Genomic DNA, 27,645 nt, shown 5'->3' with positions numbered 1-27,645 from the left:
TGCCCCACGGGGCGCCGCGGCCCCTTTAAACCCGGCGCGGCCCGGCCTGCCCCGTACTGCCCCGGCGCTGCCCTACCCCAGGCGAGCAGCACCGCCGCCCCCGGCCGTCCCGCCGCGCCCCCCCCCAACGCCGTACGGGGCCGCCCCGCCCGGCCCGGCCCGCGCCTCCCCGGAGAGCCAGGCGGGGAGGGGCGGGCACAGCGGCCCGCCGCGGCGGAAGGAGGCCGGTGGCCGCGGCCTCGCTCCCGGCGCTGCCCGCGAGCGGTGAGGCGCAGCTCCCGGGGCTCCGCGCGCACCTGCCGTCCCGCCCCCGCCGTGGGACCGGGGACAGGCACCTGCCGGCGCCGCCGGGCCTCCCGCACCTGTGCCGCTCCTCGAGCCGGGCCGCGCGGCGGCGGCGGCGGCGGGCGCCGTTTTTCGGCAGGCAGGGCATGGCGGTCCGCTGAGATGAAAGTGACCGTGTGCTTCGGGCGGACGGGGATCGTGGTGCCCTGCAAGGACGGGCAGCTCCGCGTGCGGGACCTGACCCAGCAGGCCCTGCAGCGCTACCGCAAGGCCCAGGAGAAGGTGAGGGCGTGGGCCCGCGCTCGCCCGCCCGGGGGGCCGGGCCGTATGCGGAGCCGGCCGGCGGGGTGAGGGGCGGCCGGGAGAAGGGCCCACGGACGGTGGGAGCGGGGCGGCCGGCTGACGGCCGGCGCGACGGGTAACGGCCGGCGCGAGGGGGGCGGCGGGTAACGGCCGGCGCGAGGGTTGGCCTGGGGGGAAGGCCCGGGGCCGGCGCGAGGCGCGGCCGGGGTTAACGGCAGGCGGCTGGGCTGGGCTGAGGGGCGCCGAGGGCGGGCTGCCAGGCCCCGCGGCCGTTGGGCCCACGGGACATGGTCCTGGTGGTGCCCGTCCCGCGTGGGCCCGTGCTGTGAACCCCCTGCCAGGTACTTTGTGTGAACGGCTGATGCTGGCGAGCTGAGAGCCTGTGCCACTCAGTTAACAAGCTGGCCTGGTTTATTCTACGTGTTTTAAGGTTTCTTATGTTAGTGCTGTGCATGTTGACTAACAAACTTGGTACAGACACAAACATAACTTCTGTTATTTCCATTAAAGCTTGTGTTTTCTGGCATCAGCTGCTCTGTGTGGTGCTATCTGCATGGGTAGATGACTTCCTTTACATGAAAGAAGCTCGAGTTTTTCTTAGGTTGTACCTAATTGAGCATAAAAATACTTTTTTCTTTTTCTTCCAAGAGGCAGGTGCTGAAGGCTAATGGGATACTGTTTAATATTGATGAAAGGCCTAGTGTTGCAAATACTGCTTTGTGAAAGAGCTTCCGGTTACAAGCCCTGAATTAAGGGTTTGCAGGATTGTCCATCCTCCTAAAACATATGAATAAAAAGGAAAAGGACAGCTAGTGGCTTATGGGATCTATCTTGTGCCCTGTGCTGGTTTCTTCAGTGCCCAATCGGTTGCTTGATATCCTGAGTGCAAATCTGGAAGTAAAATTCTTGTTCTTGCAGCTTTATCTTGAGAGAAACTTGTGACCAATATGTTAAATTGATCATGAACAGCTGAGCCTGCTCTGTGGCAGAGGTTGTAGTGGTCACCATGTTAATCTTTCTGAGCAAGAGCAGTGCTTTAACCTGCCTTAAGATACATAGAACTTGACAAATACTTTCTATGAAAAATCTTTTTCCTAATGAATATTGCATGTGTGTAATAACTGCAAAATGTTTATAGAATTCTTGGTGTTGTTACAGCCAACAATCAGTGAGATCTTTTGCACTGAAGTATGGTCCAGAGTATTTAAATAGGCATATGGTCTCTCTTCAGGAGTGGAGTTTATCAGAAACAGAATTATTTTCAGCTGAGTTGAACTCAGAAATTTAAAATTTGATTTCAGCTTTGATTTGTGCTTGTGATGACATTGGAATTAGGCTCATGATGGTGGTTGAAAGATGGCCTATGAAACTTTTGTATAAACACTTTTTGGCTGGGACAGAGTTAATTTTCTTCATAGTAGCCAGTATGGGGCTATGTTTTGGATTTGTGCTGGAAACAGTGTTAATAATACAGGGATGTTTTCCTTATTGCTGAGCAGTGCTTACACAGAGCCAAGGCTTTTTCTGCTTCTCTCACCACCCCACCACTGAGTAGGCTGGAGGTGCACAAGGAGTTGGGAGGGGAGGGCCAGCTGAACCCAGTGACCAAAGGGATATTCCATACCATATGATGTCATGCTCAGCATATATAGCTCATGGAAGAATAAGGGGGGGGGGGGGGGGGTTGTTTGGAGTGATGGCGTTTGCCTTCCCAGGTAACTGTTACCTGTGATGGAGCCCTGCTTTCCTGGAGATGGCTGCACACCTGCCTGCCAATGGGAAATGATGAATGAATTTCTTGTTTTGCTTTGCTTGTGTGTGTGGCTTTTGCTTTACCTATTAAACTGTCTTTATCTCAACCCACGAGTTTTCTCACTTCTACTCTTCTGATTCTCTCCCCCATCCTGTGTCAGGAGTGAGTGAGTGGCTGCGTGGGGCGTAGCTGCTGGATGAGGTTAAACCATGACGCTGTTCTAGAAGCAATTTATAGGAGAGGAATTCCAACAACTTGAGAAAGGTCCAGATAAACGCCAGACATTGAAGATGTCCAATTAGTTTCTCATGATTTTGTACCCAATTTGCTATTTAGGTAATATTTAAAGAAAATTATTTTTATGCTGAGCAGTCATCTCCTATGCCCCCTTCAGTGTGAGGTCAAAATCATCCAGCCTTCTGTATAGGACTGCCAAATGCCAGAGTTAACATTTCTGACCTTGTATTTCTTGCCTTTGCAAATAAAACTTTTTTTCTGGCTATTTTGTTATAGAAGTCTTGAGTTCCCTATTCTGCATTGTAGTCAAAGTGGATACAGTCCAGTTTGTTCAAAAATTGCTGATCGCTTCTAGTAATGGTGATTCAGAGCTTGTACAAGGATGTGTAAAGAGGCAGGGTGGGGGAAGCAACCCAAGGACCTGAAAAATACAGAACAGGTTTTCATTCAAGTCACTAAAAGTTTTATGACTTCTGCACCCTCTCTCCCCTCTGTTTACTGGAAACTTAAATGGTTCTCTTACAGTGCTTTGTATAAGTTAGTTTTCAGTCTGTGATTTGCAATGGAACTAGCCAAAAAATAAATAAATTTCCTCTTATCTTGTCAAGCATTACTCAGAGTTAATGCTCTTTCCCGAGGGAAGATTTGGGGTTGGTAAAATAGATCATACAGAAGCCATAAACAATCAATTTTATTACCTTGTGGAGAGCTTTTTTCCAATCTAACATGGATGGAGTGTTTTGCCATTTTCCTTCTATTTGCTCTTTCTAAAATTAACTTTCTTTACAAAAATGGAGAATCTTAGAGGATGGGATTATTTCAAGATAATCAGCAGCTAAAATCTGTTGTGAGTCGTGGGCACGCAAACAGGTTTATGTTAAAGATAACTGAAGATTTGCTTTTCTTTTCAAAATATTTAGAATGTTTGGAATACTTCCTGTGGCAGAATGATGCTGTTTCTGTTGGCATGTTCAGTGTTCTTTACGTAGGTTTTTTTCAAGTGTTAAAGTCTTAAAAGAACAAAGTGGAAAATGGTATTGTTAAAGTGCCTAAAGTATTTGGAGAAAGGAAGAAAATTGATACATGGAATATCTTTTGTTGCAGAATGGAAAATGAAAAAGGTAGCTAGGATACAAGCTTTAGGAAATTTTTATCAGTTATCGTATTGTCAAATACCACAAAAAAGTGTGCGAGAGGCTCTATTTTGGGGGTTGTTCTGGAAGCCTAGTTTTGCTATTGCATTGCAGTCGCTTGCCTGGTAAAGGGGAAGATATGAGATTAGCATATTCATTCTTAAATGTTGTAAAATATTTGAATCTCTGTGTATAAAAATAGCAAAAGTTTTAATTGGTTCAAAGTACTCAGCACTTCTTTACAATTGTAATGAAGGGAAAGTTGATGCAGTAAATGGCTGATTCTCTCATTTCTGTGAGACTTTTGGTAAATAGCTGAGAACTCTGCAGGCAGTTGCTTATTGTAGCCTGCTGTGTTTTCTTAACAAGTTTGGTTTGGTTTCTTGGCTGGGCTGTGTTGGCAAGGTTTGGTCATGACAGCTCAATTGCTCCGTTAACTAAACAAAATACAGGGCCATTGTTTCAGCTGAAAAATCAGACAGTGATTATTTTTTGATGGTACTGAGCTTAGCAGTGGGTTTTAGAGGTACTGTTGTAGCTCTGAATGGGCAGATCGTGTCTGGTTCACTGGAGGATACAAATAACTGTCTGGACTTATAAACTATTGCCTGTATTACAGTATCAGCTAAGATTTCTGGGCTCTGGGAGTTCACGACGTGAATAGTTTTCCATGTTTAACAGCATGTTTTGTGGATCAGCTGCTTGGTGGGAGTTGTAAATAAATTTTTCAGGGGAGTGACCATCATCTCAGAAAGTAACTTGTGTTTCAGTAAAATGAATCTTGGCGGAACTTTTTTGTGTCTCAGGATCTGCTTTTGTTACTGTTTAGTAATGTGTGTGTTAAGGCTTCCTGCTGACAGGTAGATATGGTAGGATTAATGATTCCTTATTGTCAGTTCAGTCTCTTAGTATTTCTTGTAACTTAGTATTTTTGGTGCCTTGGGGAGCAGTTGCACGTTATCTGTTGTATTTAAGATTCTTTGCTTGAGTGAGAGCAGATGTAGTGCAAGATACTTGAGTTGCTGTGCCTGTTGTTTGTGTTTGCTTCTCTGTGGCTATAAGGCATAGCCCTTGGATGCAAGACATGGTACCTCACTGATTGTTTTCCAGTGAATTGTGAGACACCTTTTGTTTGCTTTTTTTCTTTTCCTGAGTGTGTGGATGAGAGAGGGAGAAAGAGGGGTTCTAGGTCAGCACTGAAGGGTTCCATATGCTCTTGTGGTGTTGTCTGGGTCTCCATGGTCCTGTTGAAAGCATAGAGGCCAAATGCATTCAAGCTAAGCACACCATTGTGCTCATACTTCTCCCTTTTGAAATGCCACTCCCCCCAAGTAGGAGGCAATACTTGAATTACCAGCTTTGTAGTGTAGCCTTTGGTTCAGCTGGAGATGCTAGTTTGCTAACTCAAACGCCTTTACTGCTGTTGGTACAGAAGGTGATGTAAAGAATGAAAAGAATGGCTATGAGACTAGCAAGTGAAATCCACAATGGTTTTTCTTTAAGCTACAGTGAAACTTTTCCCAGGTAAAATGTATAAAAGCATCTTGCTGCTCCAGATGTTCTTTAACTCTCTGGAGAAGCCAGAGATGGGGAAGTGGTGTTTGTGTATCAATTTACTGGTGTTTGCATGCATGGCAGTTACCTATATGGCTTGCTTGAAGTGACTACTGCGGTGTTCTAAAGCCTTGCTCATAGAAGCCAGTTGAATAGGTGAGATGTGGAAGCCATGTAGCAAAATCAATAAGCACTGCAGTTTGTCGTTTAAATATGAGTTTAAAATTTGTCATTTTAAGCACAGTTAAATTCCTGAGTGGCTTGCTTTCACAGCCTTTGTGGACCTCCCTTTGGGAATGCTGACACAGACAATCAAGTATTAGTTGAACTATCTTACAGGGACTCGATCTCTAGTTGTTACAGGCATTAGAGTGTCTATTTCCACTGATGAGACTGTATGAGCCAGCAGTTGATTCTGGGATCGTAATGGTAATTTTAATTGGCAGTGAGACCCAGTAGGAAGCAATAATATAGTAAACAAGTTGATTCAAGAATGGCACATTTTTTATTAGAGTGAGAATAGTGAGTTAGTTGGGTTGTGTTGGCAACCTTCCCCAAATTAGATGCATTTAAAGAGCTAATGCTGCAGGTTGACTGTCTATGTAATTTTCTGATTCCTACTAATAAAGTATTTTTTCCCTTTCTTTCTGTTCTTGCTTGCCCCACAACATGACAATTAGTTTTCTGGAATTATGTATTGCTGTTGTAAATCAGCCAGCAAGCAGAAGGAGTACTAAATGTTCTTGTAGTCTCTGTAAAAACATTGGGAGTAGGGAAAATGACAATTTATTTTGACTCCAAACTCTATGCTTACAAAAAAAGTTTGTAAAAACATAACAAATTTCTTCAGAAGATATATGTGGAAAGCTTTGAAAGAAATCCTTTGTTATGAACACTTTACTGTTTTGGGCAAATCATGAGTATTTAGTCCTTTATAAAGGCAGAGTAATACAGTTGTATTTGTGTGGCACTTCTGTCTTGGATGTGGTCTCTAGTTTTTAGTGTGTGTTTTTTTTTTTTTTCTGTCCCAGTTTGTCTTAGAGCATAACATAAAATAAACTTCCTAATAGGGATGAGGTTAATCCATAATCTTTGTTCTACCAAAACAATTACAAGCTCTGTTTTTAAGTACTAGGAAATGTTTTAACTATTCATTTCCATATTTGTCTTAGTATTGCTCAATCAGCTACAGCATGTTAGAGAGCTTTTACATTGTCTTGGAAACCGATGTATTTCAATGAACAGCTTCATTATCACTTCTGCATTCGGCCTTCAGATTTGTCCACTCTGATATCATACTGAAGAAGGAGACTATAACTTGATACGCTGCTTTTCCATTACTGTTGTATGAGTTTATGGGTAACTGACTCATACATAAGAAGACAGGCCATGTAAGTAGGGACAGTAAAGAAAAGGAAAGGAGACAAATTACTTTTAAAAATTCTATGTAAAACAAACTGTTACTGACTTAACACTGGCGGTGATATTTCATTGAGATTGGAAATAGCTTGCAAGCGGCAGAATTTTGGGTCTCAAAGAATTTTCAGGATCGCCTTTACACTGATATTGAAAAATCAGGTACTCTTTCAGCCTCACCTTTCTATCACTTTGGCATAAAATGTCTGCTCCTTCATAGCCACTAGTGTGGATGTAATGAGATTTTGGTAGATTCCCAGTCTCCTGATTATAAACACCTGTTAGAAAAAGAAAAGAACAACTGCCCATGGACTTAGTCAGACTTGTCATACAAAATGTCTTATAGGACATGATGTACTTATGTAACCTAGAAAAGAAAATTTTGGATGCCTTTGTTCTTTTTAAGAAGTAGACTGCTGCCAGTAACTTGGGCTGTTGGCTGAATATTAAGTCATCTGATGTTAATGTGTTTCAGGGGACCTCAGTTAAAGGGTAGAGCTGGATGGAAATGGTGGAAATTCAGTAGGCAAAATGAGAATAACTCACCCTGGAAGTACTGCGGGTCAGGCTTCAGTGTATGTGATAATAAAGAGTTTTCATGTTTGTCCTCCAGATCATATTTATCAAGTTCTGAGTACTATTCAGTTCTTATCACTCTAGAGATAGCAAAGATTTTTGTAATAAGTGAGTGTTAAAACAGTCATAGAAGGAAGTCATTGAAGAGCAGTACAGAGTTCTCAGTAGTGATGGCTCCCTATTGCTCTTTGCACAGTTGAAGATGAACTCTGAATAGTCTCATATGAATTTGTGAAGAAGGAATTTAAACCTCAAATGGTATTTTTTTATGTATTTATTTCCAATTTGGGAAGCACCATGTAGTATGATAGTCTTAATGTTAAAAAAAAAAAAAATCCTTCTGACATAGAATGGAACTGGGAGGTGCTTTTGTTTCTGCATAAAATGCAGCTTTAATATTTTTTCTAAGTATTTGAAAATGGAGGGTTGTGTTCTATTGATGTTTTCTTAAAAATGTAATGTTTTTGTTTTTAACAGACACAGTTATTTGGGAATAATGTCTTTTGATTCATGTTATGTGACTATGCTTTCTTCCTTACTTGTTCAGTATGATAGGTCGGTTGAGTCACACCGTACTGTATAGAGTCTTGCATCCTGCTACTGAAGCAGCAGATTTCCTCCCCCATTGAGCAGAACATTCTTTAGGCTTTCCTAATGATGCTAATGTCATAACAGTAGCTTTCCTAGGTGTGAAGACCTATTGCTTTGTTACTGGAAACTCCCTCGAGCCCCCTATAAAGATGCCTGTGTTTCATCCTTAATAAATATGATAATGCTGAGGGTCTTGAGCAATTAGTATTGTTGAGAACAGATTCCACTTTGTATTTTTATATTTCATTCTTCAAGATTGAGGTTATGCATAAAGATATACCCATTTTATGTCAGAGTATTTCTTACTAAACAGAAATGATGGGCTCAAGTGAATGACCTACTGATAGAAATGGACTTCTAAATTCCCCATACCAGATAGTGCTCTGGATACATTGGTAAAACGAGGAAGCTGCTTCATATGAAAAATTTAGAAAATCAGCGTGTTACAAGAACTTCGGGGGGCGGGGGGGGGAAATACCTGTGCAGTACTTGCATAGTGTCTTCCTTAATAAAAGCAGTTTTTGTTCCCCTCGGTTTATATTTTATTGTGGTAGTTCTCTAAGTTTTATCTTTAGTGCTTTATTTCTTACATAGGATTACCTCTAACTTATTTGTAAAGAGAACTTTGCATTATAAGAAATTAGTGTTTGCACAGGAGCCTTTTAGGACTGTTATTCTCACTTTAAAGAGGAGATACGTAAGACTTGATTCTGTAAATGCTTTTTTTCTTATGCCTAGTGATTGTGCTATAGACACCTTCATTAAGCGAACTGTTGTAATGTTTTAATGTCATCCAAATCTGTCTTGCTTTCCAGTGTAAACCTGTAATTTGTATGCCACCAGTACATCTATTCAGAACTGACAGCTTTGCTTTGTTGCGGCAGGTGCCATAGCACTACTCTAGTGCTTATATTTGCTCTTGGGAATGCTCCTGAATTGGGAGGTTTAGACAAGTTGGTTGTTGGTTCCATGAGGATGCACTGGCAGCATTTATTGCCACAGTGAGACCTGTTACTTCAGTGCTTTCTTCATTGGTTATTACGTATATGAAAGAGAAAACTACAGAGTGCTTGAATGAACATGCTTCTTACAGCTGGTAATAAGGATACCATTTGTATGAATGGTAGATGGGGAGGAAGATGAATGATTGTAGGCTAACAAAGACTGGTACTTGGAATCACAGAATTCAGTCTGATGCGTAGAGGCCAACAGCTGGCTTTTTGGGCTTTTTTTTTTTTTTTCTGGCTAGGGATTTGACTTCAAAGACAAGGCTCCATTGAGCCAAATGGTTTTGTAGCACAGCTTATCTGATGGAATGTTTTCCAGATTCCCAACAAAATACTAGCTATTGGTGAATCCTAACACGCACCCTTTCTATCATTTGCCTTTACAAAAATGCAGTAATTTCTCAATCAGTACAGGAAAATGGAGTGCTTAGACTAAAGGAGAATTTGATACAATCCAAAGAAGCTCCGAGACCTGCATTCCTGGAAAATTGTGTGGCTTTTTTTCTTTCACTAGTAAGTTCCTCTGTTCATCTCTCTTTCCTAAAACCTTAGAAGACCTTCAGATTGTTATAGAAGATACTGTCTCATTTTCATCAATCCCTCAACAGCTGAGCTGATCTTTATTGGCAAACCTGAGTAAGTTACAGATTTTCTGAGAGGAGAAAAAAATACTGTATATAATCATCTCCTGTTTCTTTTAATTTGGGTGTCAGTGTACAGGTCAACTTAAGAGTCATTCCAGCTCCAGAGAGGTTAGAATCCAGCATGTCACTGTTTGAACCTTTGAAGGAGAGGCAAGTCATAAATCCTGATGGGTTAATCTCCTCTGTGGTGGATTTATCCTGTGTCTTAACTCTGGAATGGATCTTGAGCACCCATGTGTAGACCACCCTACAGCTGAGGATTTTTTTTTTTAATTTGGGCATGGATTTATGCCTTGCCATTACCTGTCAAAGGTGGTGGTAGAGTAGTTAGTGTTTTCACATTTCCCTGAAACCTACTATTACAAGGTTCTGTTCTTCTGGTAAGCAGATCGGTGATCTTCAGCTGCTACAGAAGGTGACCAGTTGAAAAGATGCATGTACCTGCTCTGCAGTTGTTCTCTTGGCTGGTATGCCTGGTGGGTCAGGCAGACTTAAATGCTTCCCCATAAATTTTGGTGATGTCCATATAGAGGTAGATCCTTATTTATTTCTCCTCAAACTATAAGTTTTGAGACCATATAGTCTTCCCTAGCCTTTTTTAGTTAGTCTTACAGTGCTAGCTGTCATTATGGTCATAAAGGCAGAATTTTATGTAGAGGGTTTGAAGTATAATTCTACCATTTTTCTATGTTTTAAGGAGTATATTACTGAATGTATGTACCATTCACTTGAGTTCCTGTAGGTCAGGCATTTTTTTGTTGAATTTGGTTCTTGGTAGCACAGTTTGCTTTCTGTGACCTTTGCTGAAGCTGAATATGATTTTTTTTTTAATAGTCCCCTGTGATACTTATTTGGTGATGAATTTGATGGATAGTATTTTGAGTGTTACAAAGCTTTCCACTAACATTCTCTGCTTGCCAACTTTTTTATTTCTGCGCACAAGCCAGAAATGAAACCACACTGTAAACTTAAGGCTTAAGACTTTGCCGTTAGTGGAAGTGTTGGCTGTAGACCGATTTGCATACAGATTTTGTATCTCTGTATCTTGTACCTTTTGTAAGTGATGAGTTTTATGAATAAGGAAGATAGTTAAGTGGAGTTCCAGGTCATAGACTAAGTTCCTCTTCCTCTATAGCTTGTCAGAATTGCACGTGCTGTCTAACCTGGCAACTTCTGCCTGGAGGTCAGTTGCAGAATGTCTTTCGTGTGGATCCCTGGTTGAGCAGCTATTGAAATTCTCATTCTGCTAGCTGTAACCTTTTTCTACAAGGCTTTCTTAACTAATTCAGTAGGGATTTTGGTTGAGGGTTCTCATCTCAATTTTTGTTGGATTTATCCTAGATGCTAAACACCACAAAGGTAAGAAAGAAATTCAGTAGTGCAGAAGTAGGGGAAGCAATAAACAAAGCTACCTGTGACAGTGTGTCTGTAACTCTTCTAAAAGTAGAAGTAATTCAGGTGTTCTACAAATCTGATCAAGGGGAGGTTGCTGTTTTGCAGCAGTTGAAGCCTTGAAAGGCTTAGTCATACTTTTTCATGGGTAGTAAAGCCTATGCAGTTGTGTAATGAAAATGGTTCCTCAGTCTCTCCAGGACAAAAACAAGTGGGTAACTTCCTCTGATCCTCTAGCCTGTGTCATACTTTGTCATCAGTAAATTGGATGATCCTAAAGCATCTCACTTCTACATTTTTTGACTGAAACAAGCTTCTGCTTTTAAAATAAATAATGTTGAAGTGATCCATTCACTACTTAAGTTATTTCTTTAAAGAAATAACTTATCTTGTTTATTTGAACTGTGAGCTAGTCTACATGAAAGCCTGCATGGAAACCAGAAGTCATACAGGAAATTTTTTTTGCAGAGTAAAGACTCCAGCAGGCTCGCATTTAGGAAAAAAAATAAATCAGTATTTGTTAAGCTTGCAGGAAAAAGTGAGGCAAATACATTATTGCATCAATCAAATGTCTGTATGTTGTGAACACCATGAAACTGCAGTTTACCTCCAAACCACATTCCTTCCATTCACATTGAGTTAAAAAGCTGTTGGCTATAACAATGATTTTTTTTTTTTTTAAGGTATAACCTTGATTTCTAATAAATAAAATAATTGGCTACAGTAAGGGGTTGTCAGTAATCTATTGGATTAGTTTTACGAGCTGGTTTATTTCATACTGAGTAGGGACTTCTAAATTTGAGAAAATATCTGGTCTGCTCTAGTGTACCAAAAATGTGGCACACTTTGACTCATTGACTTCAACTGTATTTTCTTGAGGTTACTCTCTCTACTAAGATTTTTCTATAGAAGTTGTCTTTGTCTTTTCCTCTAGATTGTGTCCCCCCCCCTTCCCATTCTGTAGGATAGATTACAACAGTATACCAATATCAAATTTACTTTATCGGCATATTTTTCAGATGTCTATTTCTAGTAGTTGCCTTATTTAACAAATACAGCATACAGGTTTTCTTAGTTGATGTTGGAAATTTGGCTGTCATCTTCTGGCACCTCAACTTGCTCTTTGCCTAGATAATAGAAGATTAGAAAGGAGATTGCTTCCTTGAATTGAATCTTCCCATGTCTTTTGTGGGGTAGAAAGTCTTGCTGAAACTTTTCAAGGACTGAAGGGAGTTAATGTGCTCAGCTCCCACAGAATTAGGCTTGTTTGAAAAATGTAGCTGCTGCCAATTTGTAATTAATTTTCCCCTGCTAGCTGTAATGAATGTATTCTGAACAAATGTTTCAGGAGTTCTGGCATTATAAGCTACAAAAAGAAAACTCCCTGAAGAGCTGGAAATCTGGAATAGTTGTGCTGAGCAACAAAAAGGAGAAGGTTCATTGACATTTTGACGTTGTGCATAAAGACTAACACTTGCATAGTAGTAGTCATGATGCAGGCTTTTAGACTGCTGTGAAAAAGGGAAGATAGTTTTGTTTTTGTTTTTGGTTTTTTTTTTTTTTTAAAAGTTGATGTTTGTATGTGGGGTAAAAACTATAATCTTCATGTGGTTTAGACAGGGTCTGTCCTGTCATGATAAATGATGACTCCTCTATGTTAGGCAAGAAGATTAGCACTCAAAAATCCAGAGTGTCTTTGGTATTAACCTTTCAGGAACAGTTATTTGGATAGCTCTCATTCAGCTACTGACTACTGGGAGATCCTAACTTTACCTGAAAAACCCTCGTAGAAACCACTTCAGTAGCTTTACAAATAGCAAAATGAAGAATTAATTTTTGCTTGAAATACTCAGCATAACTCATAATGCTTCAAAGAACACTCATGGCCTGTGCATTTTGAATATATTACTTCTGAGGGTTTTTGTCTCCTTATGATTACTGTTGTATTCAATCCATTTATTTTTTCAGAACTGTCAACAGAACAAAATTGCTCTAAACTCTTAGCCTTTTCACATATTTCCACTTGAAGTAAGATGGATCAGATGGGAGTATGCCAGTGTTGACCCCTTAATCCTTGAGTCTGGAAAAATGCTGGTTTAGGCTATCTTCCATTTAAATTAGAATTTGTGTTTTGTGGGGGAGTAATTGGAGCAAGTCAGAAACTGAAAGGAGTAGATGGTTTGCTCTTGAACATGCAGCATGCTTTTTCTTATTAGGCCTTTCATATAGCATTAGAAATGCAGTGCTAAAGTTGGACTGTCATCCTTTTCCTTCTCTCCTTGTCCCAGGTCTCTGCTAGCTGTACTTACAATGTGTTTTTGTTTGCTTTTGCTGCAGCAATGTTCACTACCATTTAACTCTGAATAGAGACTGAATACCTACTTTGGTTGTGTTTTTTAATGTATCATGAATTTTGCAGTTATGTATGTTGCCATTGTATTCTTTCTTGTCTGGAAGAACAAAATACATATTCATTGCTATCATAATTTTATTAAATAAGCCATATTCAAAGACACTAGGACAACACTAGGTAGGTGGTTTTTGGTAACTTCAGATGTTTCAAATGTAACATACATCTGGCAGTATACATGTATTGCTTGTCTTGGTATGACACAACTGTCTTTTGAATTCAATGAAAGTGGAGGAGTCTGGCTTATTGTTCATACTGCAGTTCATTAATGGCTGTAGATATGAAATGAGCATCTCACTAAATGAAAGTCTTGGTCAACCTCTGACTCGTGCCTTAAAGGTTTGAGAATAGACAATATGAAAAAAATACCAGCTTCTTTCCAGATGGCTGAATGCTTGATGTGTCTTTATGTTTAGCTGTCATTCAAATGTGAATGCTGTGGTGATTATAAGTGTCTTCCATTTTTCTGGTTTGAAATGATCCCTTTTATGCATTGTGTGTCTAGAGATTAACTGTTTGGCTTATCAATAGGGATTTTAGAGAAAAAAACCCCAACTTGATGGTATAGCAAAATCCAGGATGTTAGTGTTCATAAGCAGATTTGACAGTGCAGGCCTTAGGTCCATGTACTGTTACAAACAGTGGTTGTTTTGAAATAGGTTGTGGTGGACTATTAACATTCTGCAATATGTTATTTCCGTTTTGAAACATCTTGTACATGATAAGTTTCATACTACTGGCTTTTGTTGTGAAAAAATGTTTTTCTGCGATCTGGGTTTGATAAAGGAGGCTTTGTGGGAAGGAGTTTCTCTTAATTGGGAAGAAAAACCTCTAGTTTTCAAACTGAGTGAGAGTCATACTTTTTATGTGATGGTTTTAGATAAATATGTGAGTTAATACTCAAAGATACAAGCTACAATTTAATGATCAAGCCATTTAATGATGTTGTAATCTTGCTCACTTAATGAATTTTCAGGCTTTTTTCTTAGTGTTTTTGTTTTGGAGCCTAACTTCGTAGTTCGTGTAAGAGAGATCTCTAATAATGTAGCCAAAGCTGTTGCAGGTTCTGTAGGAGGCCAAATCGCTTACCTTATGTTACCATTATACTAGCAAATTCTGATGTTGTCACTTTTTCTATTAACTGACAACAGCTATTTCCTTACTTAGTAGCCATTTAAAAAAAGAGAATCAACTGCTTCATTGCATGTGCTGGTTTCCTTTTTCAGGCACCGCACATAGCGATAAAATTTAGTGAAAGTAGATCCAATTACTTTGCTGAAAAGCCTTCAGCATAGGCGCTCTGCTGGTGTTTGTGTATGTGAGTTGGGAAACTGAGATATAATCACCTCTGTTAATGAGAAGGTAACGTTACACTGGAAGTCCTATTGACAGTGCATTGTGATAAAGCATTCCTGCAACCTGGTTAGCCTTGAGCATTCTTGTGAATAATGGCTATCCTATGTCCTGTTTGCTGTTGGCATTTCCAATAGGTCTTTGTTTAATTTTACAGTGAAATCTTACTTCTGTAGGTGCTTTAGCTGGCATAATATGTGGAGCCAACATATACGGATGCAGTTGTGGAGCCCAAAGAGAATGGATGAGGTAGCTGACTGAAAAGTAAATTGGACTCATCTGTATGAGTGATGGATGGCATCAAACTGCAAATGAAAATGAAGGTTGTAATGGCATCTCAGAACTGTTGCAAAATATATGCAAATACAGCATTTAATCAAGTTTGCTTACCAGCTGTTATTTTCATTTGAAGTTTCTTGTGAGGTTGTACTGATGGGATTAAAATTGTGTACGGAAAGTTTCCATGTGGCCCTCCTGCAAGCTCTGGAAAGAAATTCCTGGTCAGAGGAGAGGCTTGGAGAAAGTTACCACAAACCAGGAACTGGAACTTGTGCCTCAGGTGTCACTTTTCACATTTGAGCTGAATGCTCTACTTACCTGTCTGTTAGCTGTTTTGCAGTGACTTTCGTTCTGCTTTGCCACCTTCTTTTTTCCTTTAAATCTCTGAATTTGTTCCTTCCCAATTCTTTTGTGATTCTGTTTTCCTGAAGATATTTGGAGGAGCAGGAGAAAGCAGGGGGTTTTTTGCACTTAGGATGGGGCGGGAGGAACCCTTCTGCACACTGGCGGTATTGAAGTTATTCGCTCTTCATTGAAATTCAGTCTCTTCTTTGTTGTCTTCTATCTGGTCAAAATCCACTTCACGAGATGCACTTAGGAGTACGACAAAGTTTTGATGATGTGTTAATTCTGGCATGTTCTGTATTTTCAGTCAGGTGAAGGTGGAAATTGATCTCAGGAGTGAGAGAATTGTCCTTGTTTGGGTTTCATCCAATTCTGTTACTTGGCTCTACCAATATGGTTAGAGTAGAGCTTGTTTGGGCTACTCACCAGCTGTATTTGTCTCAGAAGTGAAATACTAAAACTTACCAATATTGTACTGTGATAATATAAATGTTAGTAACATAACACGAAATGTAAGAGAGGTTATATAATAATTCCCATGGTGTAATATTATGCTGGTAAATATTTTTGTTACTTTTTAAACTTTCTGCTCATTTTCGTTCAAACAATAGTCAGAACCAGTGAAGCCAGCTAATCTTTATGGAATTAGGCAGTGCTTGCCTGTTAGTTGTGTCTTCAGAACATTCTTGACCCAGTCATTTTTGCTACTGAGAAGTCAAGGGAGGAGGAAGGCTGGTTAATTTAGCATTTCATGTGAGAACAAAGTGACATGTAACAGCTTCATCTAGCACAGACCTTGCACCAGCACCCATATGGTTGAAAAATCCTTTGTTTCCCCTCCCTGCATGTACAATTCCTAGTTGATGTATTACTTTCCACCACCACCCTTTTTTTTTTCCCCTTCTTTCTATTGTAATGAGTTTTGCCTCAGAGGGACTCAACTTACATCTTCAAATACTTCTAATGCGTTGGGTATTTAAAACTACTATGTCTGTCTCGGCATCTTTCTAGCACTGGGGCCTACAACTAGACCCCAAATCCACACTGAACACTTCTCTAAAGAAAGCAATGAACTGTACTGCTAGTAGGTTGACAGAGAGCTGGAGAGAACTGGTTAGGGTTGATGGGGGAAATGACACTGGTGGGAACTTGTGCTGTTGCTGCAATTCACCAGCCTTGGAAGAGTGAGAAGACAGTGGGGGTCTGACTGGCCCTACTGACACTGCAAGTCTGGCAGCCTTCTGGCAAAATTCCTCCCCAACCTCTGCTGGGTGGTTGCTCCATGCAGGACATAGAATGGCACTGCAGCAGCAAAGTCCTGCTGTTTTTTGTGAAACAAGTGAAATACTTTCATATGGATGAGGGAGAGGATTTTTTTTCTTCCAAAAAGTATGTAATGGCTTTCTATGTGGAATTAAGGATATACTTCTGTAATTTACTACTGTGTTTTCTTACTTGAGCTTTGTCTAAAGCTTGGCTTATGTTATAAGGTTTTACGGGATTTCGGCATACCTGATCTGCATTGTCTCACAGGTGTCAGCTGCTAATACATTAATCACTTTATCAAAGGAAGGTCAAACCAGTTGTAAATAACGTAATCTTAGATAGTTTCTAGTTGCAGGACTGAAGTGGTGGTTGCTCTTGTTGTAGATACTGAGCCATTTATCACTTTGTTCAAGATCTTCAGTGCTGACTTTGTTACAAACTGCGTTGTGTGAATTTACAGCCAACCTGTTTTTATTATCTGTGGCAGTGTTGAATGGTTTGAATTTAAGGTACCTTCAGTTTTAGTTGGCAAAATAACAATGTTGTTCACTCAATTTGGACTTTGCTTTTGAAATACAGTAGTCTTGTACACGTGCCTTTCTTATTTTCTTAAGGTTTTCCCCCACCTAATTTCTGTGTGAAAAATGATTGGCAATTTGAAAGAGTAGTTTTATAGTTCTGTGTGCTCCCTTTAAGTTGGATTTTAAGAAATCATAACTGTGGTCCCTCAACCCCCCCAGTGCTACCTTCAGATATCAAACAAAAAGCCAGACTCAATGAAATTAATTGTTTGCCAGGTGCCTGTAGCTATGCAGCAGTTTGCTTATTAGCATAACAATACTACTCTGAATATTGTAGCTGATATATGACACAGAGAACATGGGATATGAAAGTTAAAGCTTTAAGTAAAACCACAACGTTTTAAGATGTTTTGTGCTAGAGCTGTTGTGTTAACTTACATAGGGATGAGTCTTGTGTTTCTATATTGTTGAAGCCATCTAGTCTAGTGGGCTTCACAAGCTAAAGGATAGTCTTAGTTTGCAATTGAAGATCAGTTTACACTTGCATTCTTGTATTCCTGTAGCCATCTTGGATTCAGAGCCTGGCATACAGTGCACTCCAGTTTCAACTGAGACTTTAAGGGCAGGTTTCTTTGTAGTTGTTGCCACTGCAGTGTGTGGACCTTTGCATGGGTGTCTCCAACTATCTCTGCCTGTTCTGGTTTTGCATACTTGTTTTTCACTGCAATATTCTTCTTAAATGTCAGATGTTGGAGTGTAAAGGTGGGCTCTGATGCCTCTAGTGATGTATTCTCTACATCATATTTTAATCAGATAATATTCTGATAGTGGGTCATATTCAGGGAGTGGTTCTCATTCAGATTCAGTATAAAATCAGAATACTGCAAATTAAATCAAAGTTTGAATGTAAGCTAAAATATTCTGGGTCACTTTGGATTTATATATCTGTGCTCTGACTGTTGGACTGTTGGGAGTTCCGTGCTAGGGATATCTCTGCAGTTTTTTCTATTTTCCTCTTCAGACCTCATGTGGGAGATAGTGTGGGGTTTGTGTTTGGGTTTTTTCTTTTTTTTTCTCCCACTGCATATTCAACTACCAGGATAAACCAACTTTCTCTTCTTTGTTCTTGCTTTCTAGTGATAGTGGAGCTCACTAAGTGAGATGAATATCTACCTTCCCTGTCTTGTGAAAAATGAAAAGACTTTCTATTTAGTACATAGTCCTATTAATTTCTAAAAGCATAATCATTTAAATACGGCCACAGAACAAGAAATATTATAGTCTTTCTTTGCCAACAGTGTCTCTGAGGGACGGCAGAGATTCTCTGTCCCTCTGTGGCCTACAGTATGCAGGTGTCTAGTGACTTGGGTGGAGGAAACCTATTGACTGTGCTCCCTTTGCCATCCTTTATAACCTGTCTGAAGAACTTTCTGTGTGTTTGTGTTCTATTGTTTGTCTTCCAGGAGCTCAGAGCAGGTTCATTATCTCAAAATGTGAACTGGGACGTTTTAGAAAAGTAAAACTGAGGTGATGGTGGCGTGTATATAACCTGTGTGTCGGGTTGCTTGTAGCAAGCATCTCTTCACCTTGAGAGACCACCCAAGATGGAAGCTCTCTGATGTCTAAGTCTGTCTTCCTGTAAGGAGGTGACTATTATAACTTGTAAACATTTGTTTTTCCATCTACTCAAGAAAAACAGAATGTCTTAATAGTATATGAAAATAGCTCGGAGAAGGAAAGAGAAAGAAAAGGAATGGGAGAAGGATGAGTTTCATTAATCCAAAATGGAGTTTGGTGGATGGTTGTACAGAGAGGATAGGTGAAGGAGACAGAAGTGGTTATCAGTCCTTGCTCATGCTGTTGGGTTTTGACTTCTAGTCATAGTAGTACCTAGTCCTGTTAATTTCTCAGAGCATAATTATTTGAAGATGGCTAAAGATCAAGAAATATTCTAGGCTCTCTGGTGACTAGGGATCAACTAGTAATTTTTTTTCCTGACCATTTAGCATGTTAAATATAAAACTGATAGTGAGCTGTTTATGCTGTGTTACTCTCATTCCAAAGACTAAAAAGAAACTGTGCTTTCTGGTTGTCAGCTGTGTCTGCCTGCACTCAATAGTCCCCTTGACTTCAAAGAAAAACAAGGGAAGTTTTTTTTTCCTGCCCTTTCCCAGATGGGTAACAGTCGTTCTGTCACAAGTCCATGGTACTCCGCAGGCCTTATGCATGAATTGGTTGGTTGTCGTTGTTTGTTTGTTTTCCTCTTTCCACTCGGATCCTTAAGAGCAGCCAGCAAGGCAAATGGTGTGAGCAGACTTCAAAAAAACTGCAGATGTGTTAAGATAAAACCAACCCTAGTGACAAAGATAAATCTGTTTCTGTGCTGACCTGATCTGATAAGAGTCTCGGTTTTGACATCAAGTTTTTAGCACCTTCAAAGTCAGAAGCTTTTAAAATTGGGTATTTAAAGTGACCTTATGTAAAATTTTATTTTTTCCAGGACTTCTTTCCTACTTTGTAATTACACTATTTGGCAATATTGCATTCAATGATGATTAAAAAAAAAAAAAATTGTGGAAAGATAAGTTTTCACAACTAGTCTTGAAAGATAAAGCAAATGAATCTAAACAAAAATTCAATGTGTGTGAAAATACATAAAATTATTTTCTTAATTTTTATTTTTTAAATTGCTTGTTTACATGGAATAGTTCCTCTGCTGTAGTCTAAAATCAGATCTTCTAAACAGTAGGGCAAATTGTATTGTTTTGGAAAAAAAAATCTTTGGTTCAGCTCATACTTGAATGTTTAATTTATTCCTGTTAGGAGAAGTAAAATGTCATCTTCTATGTTGTCTTACTGTATGAAGAAAACTTCTTACCTCTTTGAAAATTGAAATGCATGCTTTGGCCAGAAACAAACATCATGGATATATTATTTAGACTGGCTTTACTTCTGTGGTCTCTCATTTTATTTTATTTCCTGTATTGAAATCAGTACACATAAGCTGACGTAAACCAGGCACAAAGAGATCAAGTGTGTCCTCCAATAAACACTCACATTAAAAAGTATTTTGATCTATTGAGAGACTCAGGGTTTTTTGTGGTTTGTGTTTGTAATCCTCATGAAAAGTTTGTCCTTGATGCTCATTTGCAGGTAACATTTTGCTTTTTTAAAAATTTAAGGATTTAAGGATTCTTCAGTTACTTTATTTCCTATATGTTCCTCATACATGCAGATACTTCCAATTTTTTTGTTTTGAGAGTCTAACTTGGCAACAGTTCAGTACACTGAATTAATAAGGGAGGCTTACTAAGGAGGAATTTTAGACAGGAGTTGGCTACTAGTGATGATACCATGCTCAATGGTTTTGTTGTACTCTAGTATTCTTTTAATTTTCTTGAGGTAATTGGTCTAAGATTGCTATTAGGCAAAAACTCATTTTAAGAGGCCCTTATGTAGCAGGCAGTGGTGTCTTATCCTAGCCTGATGAAATGTGTAAGATCTTTGTGACTACTTCAGCTATGTACTAAAATGTATTGCAGTCATGTGATATAGCCTATAATTTCAAAAGCATTTACTCAAGTAATTTGTTTAATTGGACCTCTTCTTGCAGAAAGGGAAATGTGAGAGAGCAGCTCTTGCTGAGTTAGGAGTGTTACAGGTATGAGGTGGGTCTCTTTGGCAGATGCCTTCCTAGTAGGAGCTGACAAATGCAAACACTGCTCAAAATTACATCACTGTCAATATTGTGGTGTGGTGTTTTGTTTATTTGGTTTTTTAAATTTCTTGTTTGGTTCGCCTTATGGCTTATGGTAAAGAACAGTTCAGGGCTATATGCCTGTAACTCTGTCAGCTGTAACGAAAATGCCTATGCTATATGTGAATACTATGGAAGGGGAGGTGAAGAAGTCATCTTTCTAGGATTATTTCTACTGTATGGCCTTCTGTGTTTTCTATAGTTTTATTGGTGGATGCTTAAAAGAAATTTCTTTCTGAGCAGACTACCTTCAAGAAGTCCTCACCTCAGCTTTAATTTCTGTCTTTGAGCTCAATCAGTATAGATCTTTTTCTTAAATATTACTGACTTGATTGTGTGTCACTTCAGGTGGTAGAGGGTTATAAAGAAGTTTTATCTTCTTTCTTGCATCTTAAAGCATTTTTACTTCTAATGCAAGCAAATTCAGAGTTTTGGTGAAGGAGAACAACAATCCTATGGAATACATGACAATTTTTTTTTTTTACTATCTCACTGTGCTGTAATGTATTTCTATTCCTTGTATTATCTTGAAGGTTTCTGCTGCTTTTGAATTTTTAACTAGAAATGATTAAAAAAATCTTGTTTAATTTCATACATTGTCTTTATAGCTCTATAGTTCAACTGTAATTAATTCCAGGTAAGAAAACAGCGAGACCGAGAAATATGGGTTTGTAACTTACTCTGTTGTACTGTAATGCAAACTAAACTCTGGAAGCTTCCTGAGCAGTGAAACCTGAATGTTGCTTTTTTTTCTATTTTTGAAACTTTGTGAAAAGAAGACCTCATTATACTCTGGCCTTCATATAGGGAGGTTTATTGGATCTGATCAGTGCTAGGATCTGCTGAATTCAGTAAATGTCTGGAATGGACTTAATGTCTTGTGCAGAAAACTGTTCATCTTTGATTTTTTACAGAAGCTTCTTGTGTTTGCTTTTATGCCATAAAAATGTCATCTCTGCAACATACAATATTGTTACAGAAATGATACAGTTCTACTAGTTAAACTGTCTTCACATGTATGTACGAACATAGCTCTTTGCATGCTAGGAGGACAGGGCGTGATAGATTTTTATTAGGGTTCCTCTTAGGTTGTGTAAGGATATTCAAGCGTATCTACCTTGTGTTGTTGCTGAGATCTAACCATTCAGCTCTAGATTATTCTTGAGAAATCCCTCACTGTGACTGAGGAGTATTTAACAACCAGCAGTGACAGTATGTGGTATGCAAATATTTGCTTCCTGATCAGCTGTTGATTTTGGGAACTTGGTATTCATATTGCCATAAACCAGAGCTCTACCTTTACTACAGCTGATGATGGCAGCTCAGTTGCTGGCGGTTGAAATACAGTCTGACTAGAAGTACCACTTCAGGTTTGTTTGGAGGTGGTTATGGTAAAGAAAAAATGCTAGAGGCTGTTCTAATTTAGTGATAAATTTTGAGAAGGATTTAGAGATGAAGTTTGAGGCTGTGACCAATCTCATCCATCTGTTCCTCTCCAACTCCCCTTTTGCACTCTGCTCTGCACGCTGTGGTTCGAGAGTAACTAATACTTAGTGCTATTTGGCTGTGGATAATGATACATCATGTAGCCATAGAATGCTTACAGAAATCATCAAATACTTCTTATATATTGGGAGGTAATAGATCACATTACAATCTAAAAATAACTAAATAGTAGAATATCTCTCTCTTATTGACCTTAACCTAAAATATCCTCTTCATCAGGAAATGTTGTTGTGATTGTGGGTTTTTATTCTTGTTTTTACACTAAATGACAGAAAACAACATAGCTAGAGTCCAATCCTCCCCCCCAATTTTGACTTTGCATTTATTCTGTTGCTGTGGATGTGGAACTGGCATATGTGATTTCCATTTTTTAAATACATCCTTTTTCATGCTGTATTTCATTGAAGTCTATTTGTTCTGGTGAAGCAATACTGTGGAGGTTCTTCAAAAAAACCAGTCTGAGAAGTAATTGTGGGAGGAGTCTTACTAAGTCATTCCTACTTCTGAATTTTTCATTGCATCCTATCTTTACTATATTTAAATTAAAAACTCCGGGATAGGGATTGCAATTAATTTTATGCATTCTGCATAGCAGAACAAATAACACCACCAAACAATTAATTGTGGAATCATTAAGTGGTGGTGTTTATTTTATTGATGGGCCAGCTGAAATGTATTTAAACTTGTTAGGATTCTCTTGCATATTTCAGACTGTTAATGAGCTATATGAACTGTGACATTTATAAAGTACGTAGCTTTAGTTTTCAGAAAAGTAGAGACTTTCCTATTTGAGTTTGGAACAAAAGAAATAAAGGTGGTGATCCAAGTTTTTGATACATTAAAATGTGTATCTGTAGATGTGTATATAGAAACCCCTAACAATAAATGGAGTGTCTTTTAATTACAGACTGATTGATCTTTTACTTGAATGTGTGTTTGCCTGAAAATAAATGTATAGAAGAATTTTGCACCTACTTTAGACTATTTGAACACTGAAGGTGTTGCATTAGGTGGCAACAGTTGAGTTAGAATTCTGTGACAACATGAATGTCAAACCCACTTTTTTAATTTATGTCAGTTCTTTGCCTACATTGCACTTGTGCATTCATGTGACCTGGCTTTAATTTAACATTTGGTAAATATTTGCATAGTAATTCCTAAAGTGTTCTCCCACACATAAAGGAAATGATGATAAACAGCTTTTAAGTGGCTTGATGTTAAACACAAACATGACTTGCAGCCCTAAGGTAAAATGCACATTAGAGTAACTGTTCAATATTCATTTCGGAAGTGCTGGTATGTGTTATACCAAGTAACTTATACTTTTTTTACATATTTAGATGTTTCTGTTGTATACCTCAGCTAAACTTCTGCATGAGGGTATATGCCATGCTGTAAGAGAACTTCTCCCCACCCATGCTATTAGGATTTTTTTTGAACCGTTTTGAAGAAAACCTGTAGATGTGTTTTCTCCTAAATGACCCTGCTAACAGGAGAGCATTTAGGACCACAGATAGACGGTAACCATGCTTGAATGCTGTCTAGAGCTTCTAGGCTGCTGTTAGTGTTTTATTTTTACAAGAGACTCATTCTTTCGTTTTTCAAAACTAGTTCTTTCTTGAGCATGTGAACTTCCAATGATGATGGTTAAGAAGATACTGGGATGGATCATTCTAGACACAGTCAGTCATTAGAAGAGGACTTTAATCTTAAATTAGAAAACTAGAACCTCTGAGTTGGGGGGGGGGAGAAGTTGTCCTAGTGTTTTAGAATATAGTTCTTATACTTTTTTACTTTATATTTGGTAGTTTTCTCAGCAACTGATTTCTCAGTAAATATGTCCTTTATTGATCCCTTTCCTTAGCAAAAATGGGGTAAGTGCAATCTTATCCTGTATTATTTATAAACTTAAAAATCCAGCATTTTCTGCTTTCAACAGCTAAGAAGTGTTATTTTATTGAAGCAAACATATGCAAGCTGGGATTGACCCTTCACACGTGTAACGTTGTAGCAGCCTTTTACTTATGCTACTGGCTTCTGACTCTTTCAGACCTTTCAGAAAATACTGTAGAAGCAGAGCTGTCTGTTTCGCAAGAGCTCCAGTGATATACTTTATAAAGTTACCCTATTAGTTTGAAAGGCCGTCTCCTGCCTAGCCGTTTTAGAATATATGGAAATCTGAAGTTTTCTTGATGTGCTTTGTGATAGTTGTATCTTACTAAAACACAAGAAGCTTAAAGACCATCCCTTTCTAAGGAAACTTTTGATTTCTCCAGTGATGATTCTATCTCAGATGTACCACAGTTATTTTTCAGACCTATTCTACTCCTTTAGAGCTCTAAATAATGTGTAAAACACAAGTGTGTGTGTGTGCATGCATATGCACACACATTCATTTTTCTTCCTGTTAACCGTCTGTCTACTCATCGTGTGGATGAAATGCTGTTTGGTAATTTACATATGCAACTCTTACATCAGCTGGTGGTTAATGGCTTATTTTATATGGCAAGTCAGCTAAAATATTGGTATTTTATTTACTGAAGTTGTCTGGACTCTTGGAGTAAAGAAGCACAGAAGAAACTGCTATATAGATTTAAGCTTTTTTTATATAGGCACTTTGTATCCTGTGCATAGCAGTGTTTGGAGTTCATCCAAAGAACAGAAAATGTTCTCTGACTTTGAAATCTCTTTGGAATGGGTGAGTGATTTTGCTGGTCAGATGAATTGTTGTTACTTCTGTGACTGTGCAAAGGGAATTTCCTCCACCTAGGCTATCTAGCAGTGGTTACTATTTGCTTCATCAAATAAGTCTCTAAAAAGCATATCTCTCTCTCCTTAGTAGCTGGTTTTTTACCTTTCACTGATGAAATTCTGCTGAAATAATACAAATGTGAAACTGGTTTCTATTTCTGAAACACCAAGTGTTCAGTCTTGTTGTAGTCTCTGGTGATTACTGTAATTGGGGAGTCCATGAGATCCAGTGGTCATAGGAGGTTCACACTGTGTGTACCTGAGTCATAGCGTGGTTGGGAGCAGAACCTAAACTGTTAAGAAGTATCTTTCTTCTAAGGAAACTATGTGAATCCTGTAATGTTTTAGTTCTTGTATTTCAGTGTGAATTGTCATTCCTTTCTTTTAAAGAATCTAACATTGGCTGCATTTGCTCCAAAAAATTGGCGAGGAATGGCATCTTCTGTTCTCTCAGACTGATTTAGAGACTACTTTCTCTTGATATGGCTGCTAACAAAACCATTAAATTACTGTATTCGTTGTGGCCCAAAGTAAAAGAAAGGTTAGGAATTCATTAAGCTTAATGTAGTTAGGGTGGCTGTGTGTCTTGAGCCTGTTTCCTGCCAACTTGCTGCATTCTGTTGGGACAATAGAGCTTTTACACTCCTTTTTTCTTTGTTTCTTTTTCAATGACACATCTGGGTTGATGCAGCTACCAAATCACAAATAGAAGTGAACATTGAAAGTGAAATATTCCAATCAGCAGTTAATTTTTTCACATCAGCTTTATTCTGTCTACAGGACACTTAAACAGCATAATACGTATAACAGGTTTTAATATATCTTCAGACAAAAATGTTAGCTGCAGAAGTTTGTCTAATTAAGGGAGTGTTTTTCAGGCGTGCTGTTTTAGTGTTAGTAACTATGAAAACCTTTTGTGAGTGTATTAGTTAAAAGGTTCAGGAGGAACATCTGTAGCTACTGATGCATTGCAGTTTGAGAGAATCCTATTTTGTAAGTTTATGGGTAGGGTCAAGTGATGCTCTTTCACAAGGTTTCTGCATGAGGTAGATTGATGTAAGTTAACATACTTGCTTGTTGCACAGAGGTACATTTCCTCTCTGCCTTTTCATCTTAGAATTTTGTGGTTATGGTAAAAATACTTAAACAATGGGCTTTAAAATAGAGCTTTGAGCTATAATAGTTGTCTATGCTTCATCACTTTGCAGAGACAAAAGCATGTGAATTGATTTTCTTAAATTTTGTAATTTTGAACACCTGATACCTCGAGTGAACAAATATTTGCTATTTCACAAATGGGTGGTTTCAGTGCAAAATGAATTAACTGTAGTTAGAGGTAAATTGCAGATTAAATAGACATGTTACAAATAAAAATACTTTTATGTGCTTAATTGGGTGGTTGTTATTCAGCCATCCTGTACCTCAGAAGTACTTAACCCTCAAACAAGTGCAAGGGGGTAAAAAGGCAGTGGGTTAGCCCACTGTGCTAGGGAGGAGAATTGCAAGGGTACAAGTGAGAGAACTCAGGGGCTGAGATAAAGACAGTTTAATAGGTAAAGCAAATAGCGCTCACAACTCTGCCTCCCTCCCTCCCCTTCTGCCTCCTTTCCCCCAGCTTTTATTGCTGAGCACAGTGTTATATGGTAGGGAGTATCCCTTTGATCACTCAAGGGTCAGCTGCCCTGGCTGTCTCCCCTCCCAGCTCCTTGTGCACCCCCAGTCTGCTCAGTGGAGGGGCAGTGTGAGAAACGGGGAAGCCTTTGATGTTGTGTAAGCACTGTTCAGCAATAGCCAAAACATCCCTGTGTTATCAACACTGTTATGGTCACAAATACAAAACATAGCATTGTGAAAGCTACTATGAAGAAAACTAACTGTATCCCAGCCCAAACCCGTATGTGTCAGTGGAAGAATTGAAACTCACCTGTGGAAGCTAGATGGGTCAGCACAGGGAAAACATTCCGTTTAGAGCTCACCAGCAAAGTTACTAGTGGCATGATGGGCTGACCTGTTGGTAATGCTAGGGTGGTTATTGTGCGTTTTTTTGGTTGGTTTTCTGACTGCTGCCTGTTGATGATAAAATAAAAAAAGAGGCCTAATCTAATTGATCTGCATCTGTATTTATGATGGAATAGTCTTGGTTTATCTGCTGTCTGCATCACTTGATGGCCAAAGTTATGGAATGCCCATAAATAAATAAGGAGTGGAATATCCCTGCTTCTCAGGGACTTCATTACACGGGGAATGTCTAAACTAAAGATGAGGAACTTGCTAGTCTATATTTAGTGTGCCTGTGCTTTACTTTGCTTCTGAGAACTGTGATCTGATTACATTAGACTTGCCAAGGAAGAAGGTATTTGAGATATAGATGTAGTATAAATGGAATCATTGAGATTGCGTATTGTACATCAGCAGTACTCTTTGTCCATTTCTGAAACCTTTTTCAAAGCTACATGTGTCCATGCCAGTTTCTTGACCCTTAACTTTAGCACATTCTGGCTAGTCTCCATACTGTTTGGTGGAGGACTCAAATACGGTTTGTAATCTTAACTAAGCATGTTTTCTT

At 39.1% G+C, this 27,645-nt stretch overlaps 1 protein-coding gene across 3 annotated transcripts in view; it reads left to right on the top strand.

Annotated features, from left to right (window-relative positions):
- The first annotated feature begins 127 nt into the window (after positions 1-127).
- The window catches only part of PARD3B (par-3 family cell polarity regulator beta), a 422,926-nt gene continuing 395,408 nt past the window's right edge, over positions 128-27,645 (top strand). For all 3 annotated transcript variants that reach the window (XR_012836057.1, XM_075756447.1, XM_075756445.1), the window contains exon 1: positions 128-567. Coding sequence is in view for 2 of the 3 variants with exons in the window: in XM_075756447.1 (XP_075612562.1) it covers positions 448-567 (120 nt within the window). In the remaining variant the exon portion in view is untranslated. The remainder of the gene's footprint in view (positions 568-27,645) is intronic.

The sequence above is a fragment of the Balearica regulorum genome, chromosome 6 (genome assembly GCF_011004875.1).
Source record: "Balearica regulorum gibbericeps isolate bBalReg1 chromosome 6, bBalReg1.pri, whole genome shotgun sequence".
Classification (NCBI taxonomy): Eukaryota; Metazoa; Chordata; class Aves; order Gruiformes; family Gruidae; genus Balearica; species Balearica regulorum.
Note: the sequence above shows the minus strand (reverse complement) of the source record. Positions and strands in the feature narration are given on the sequence as shown.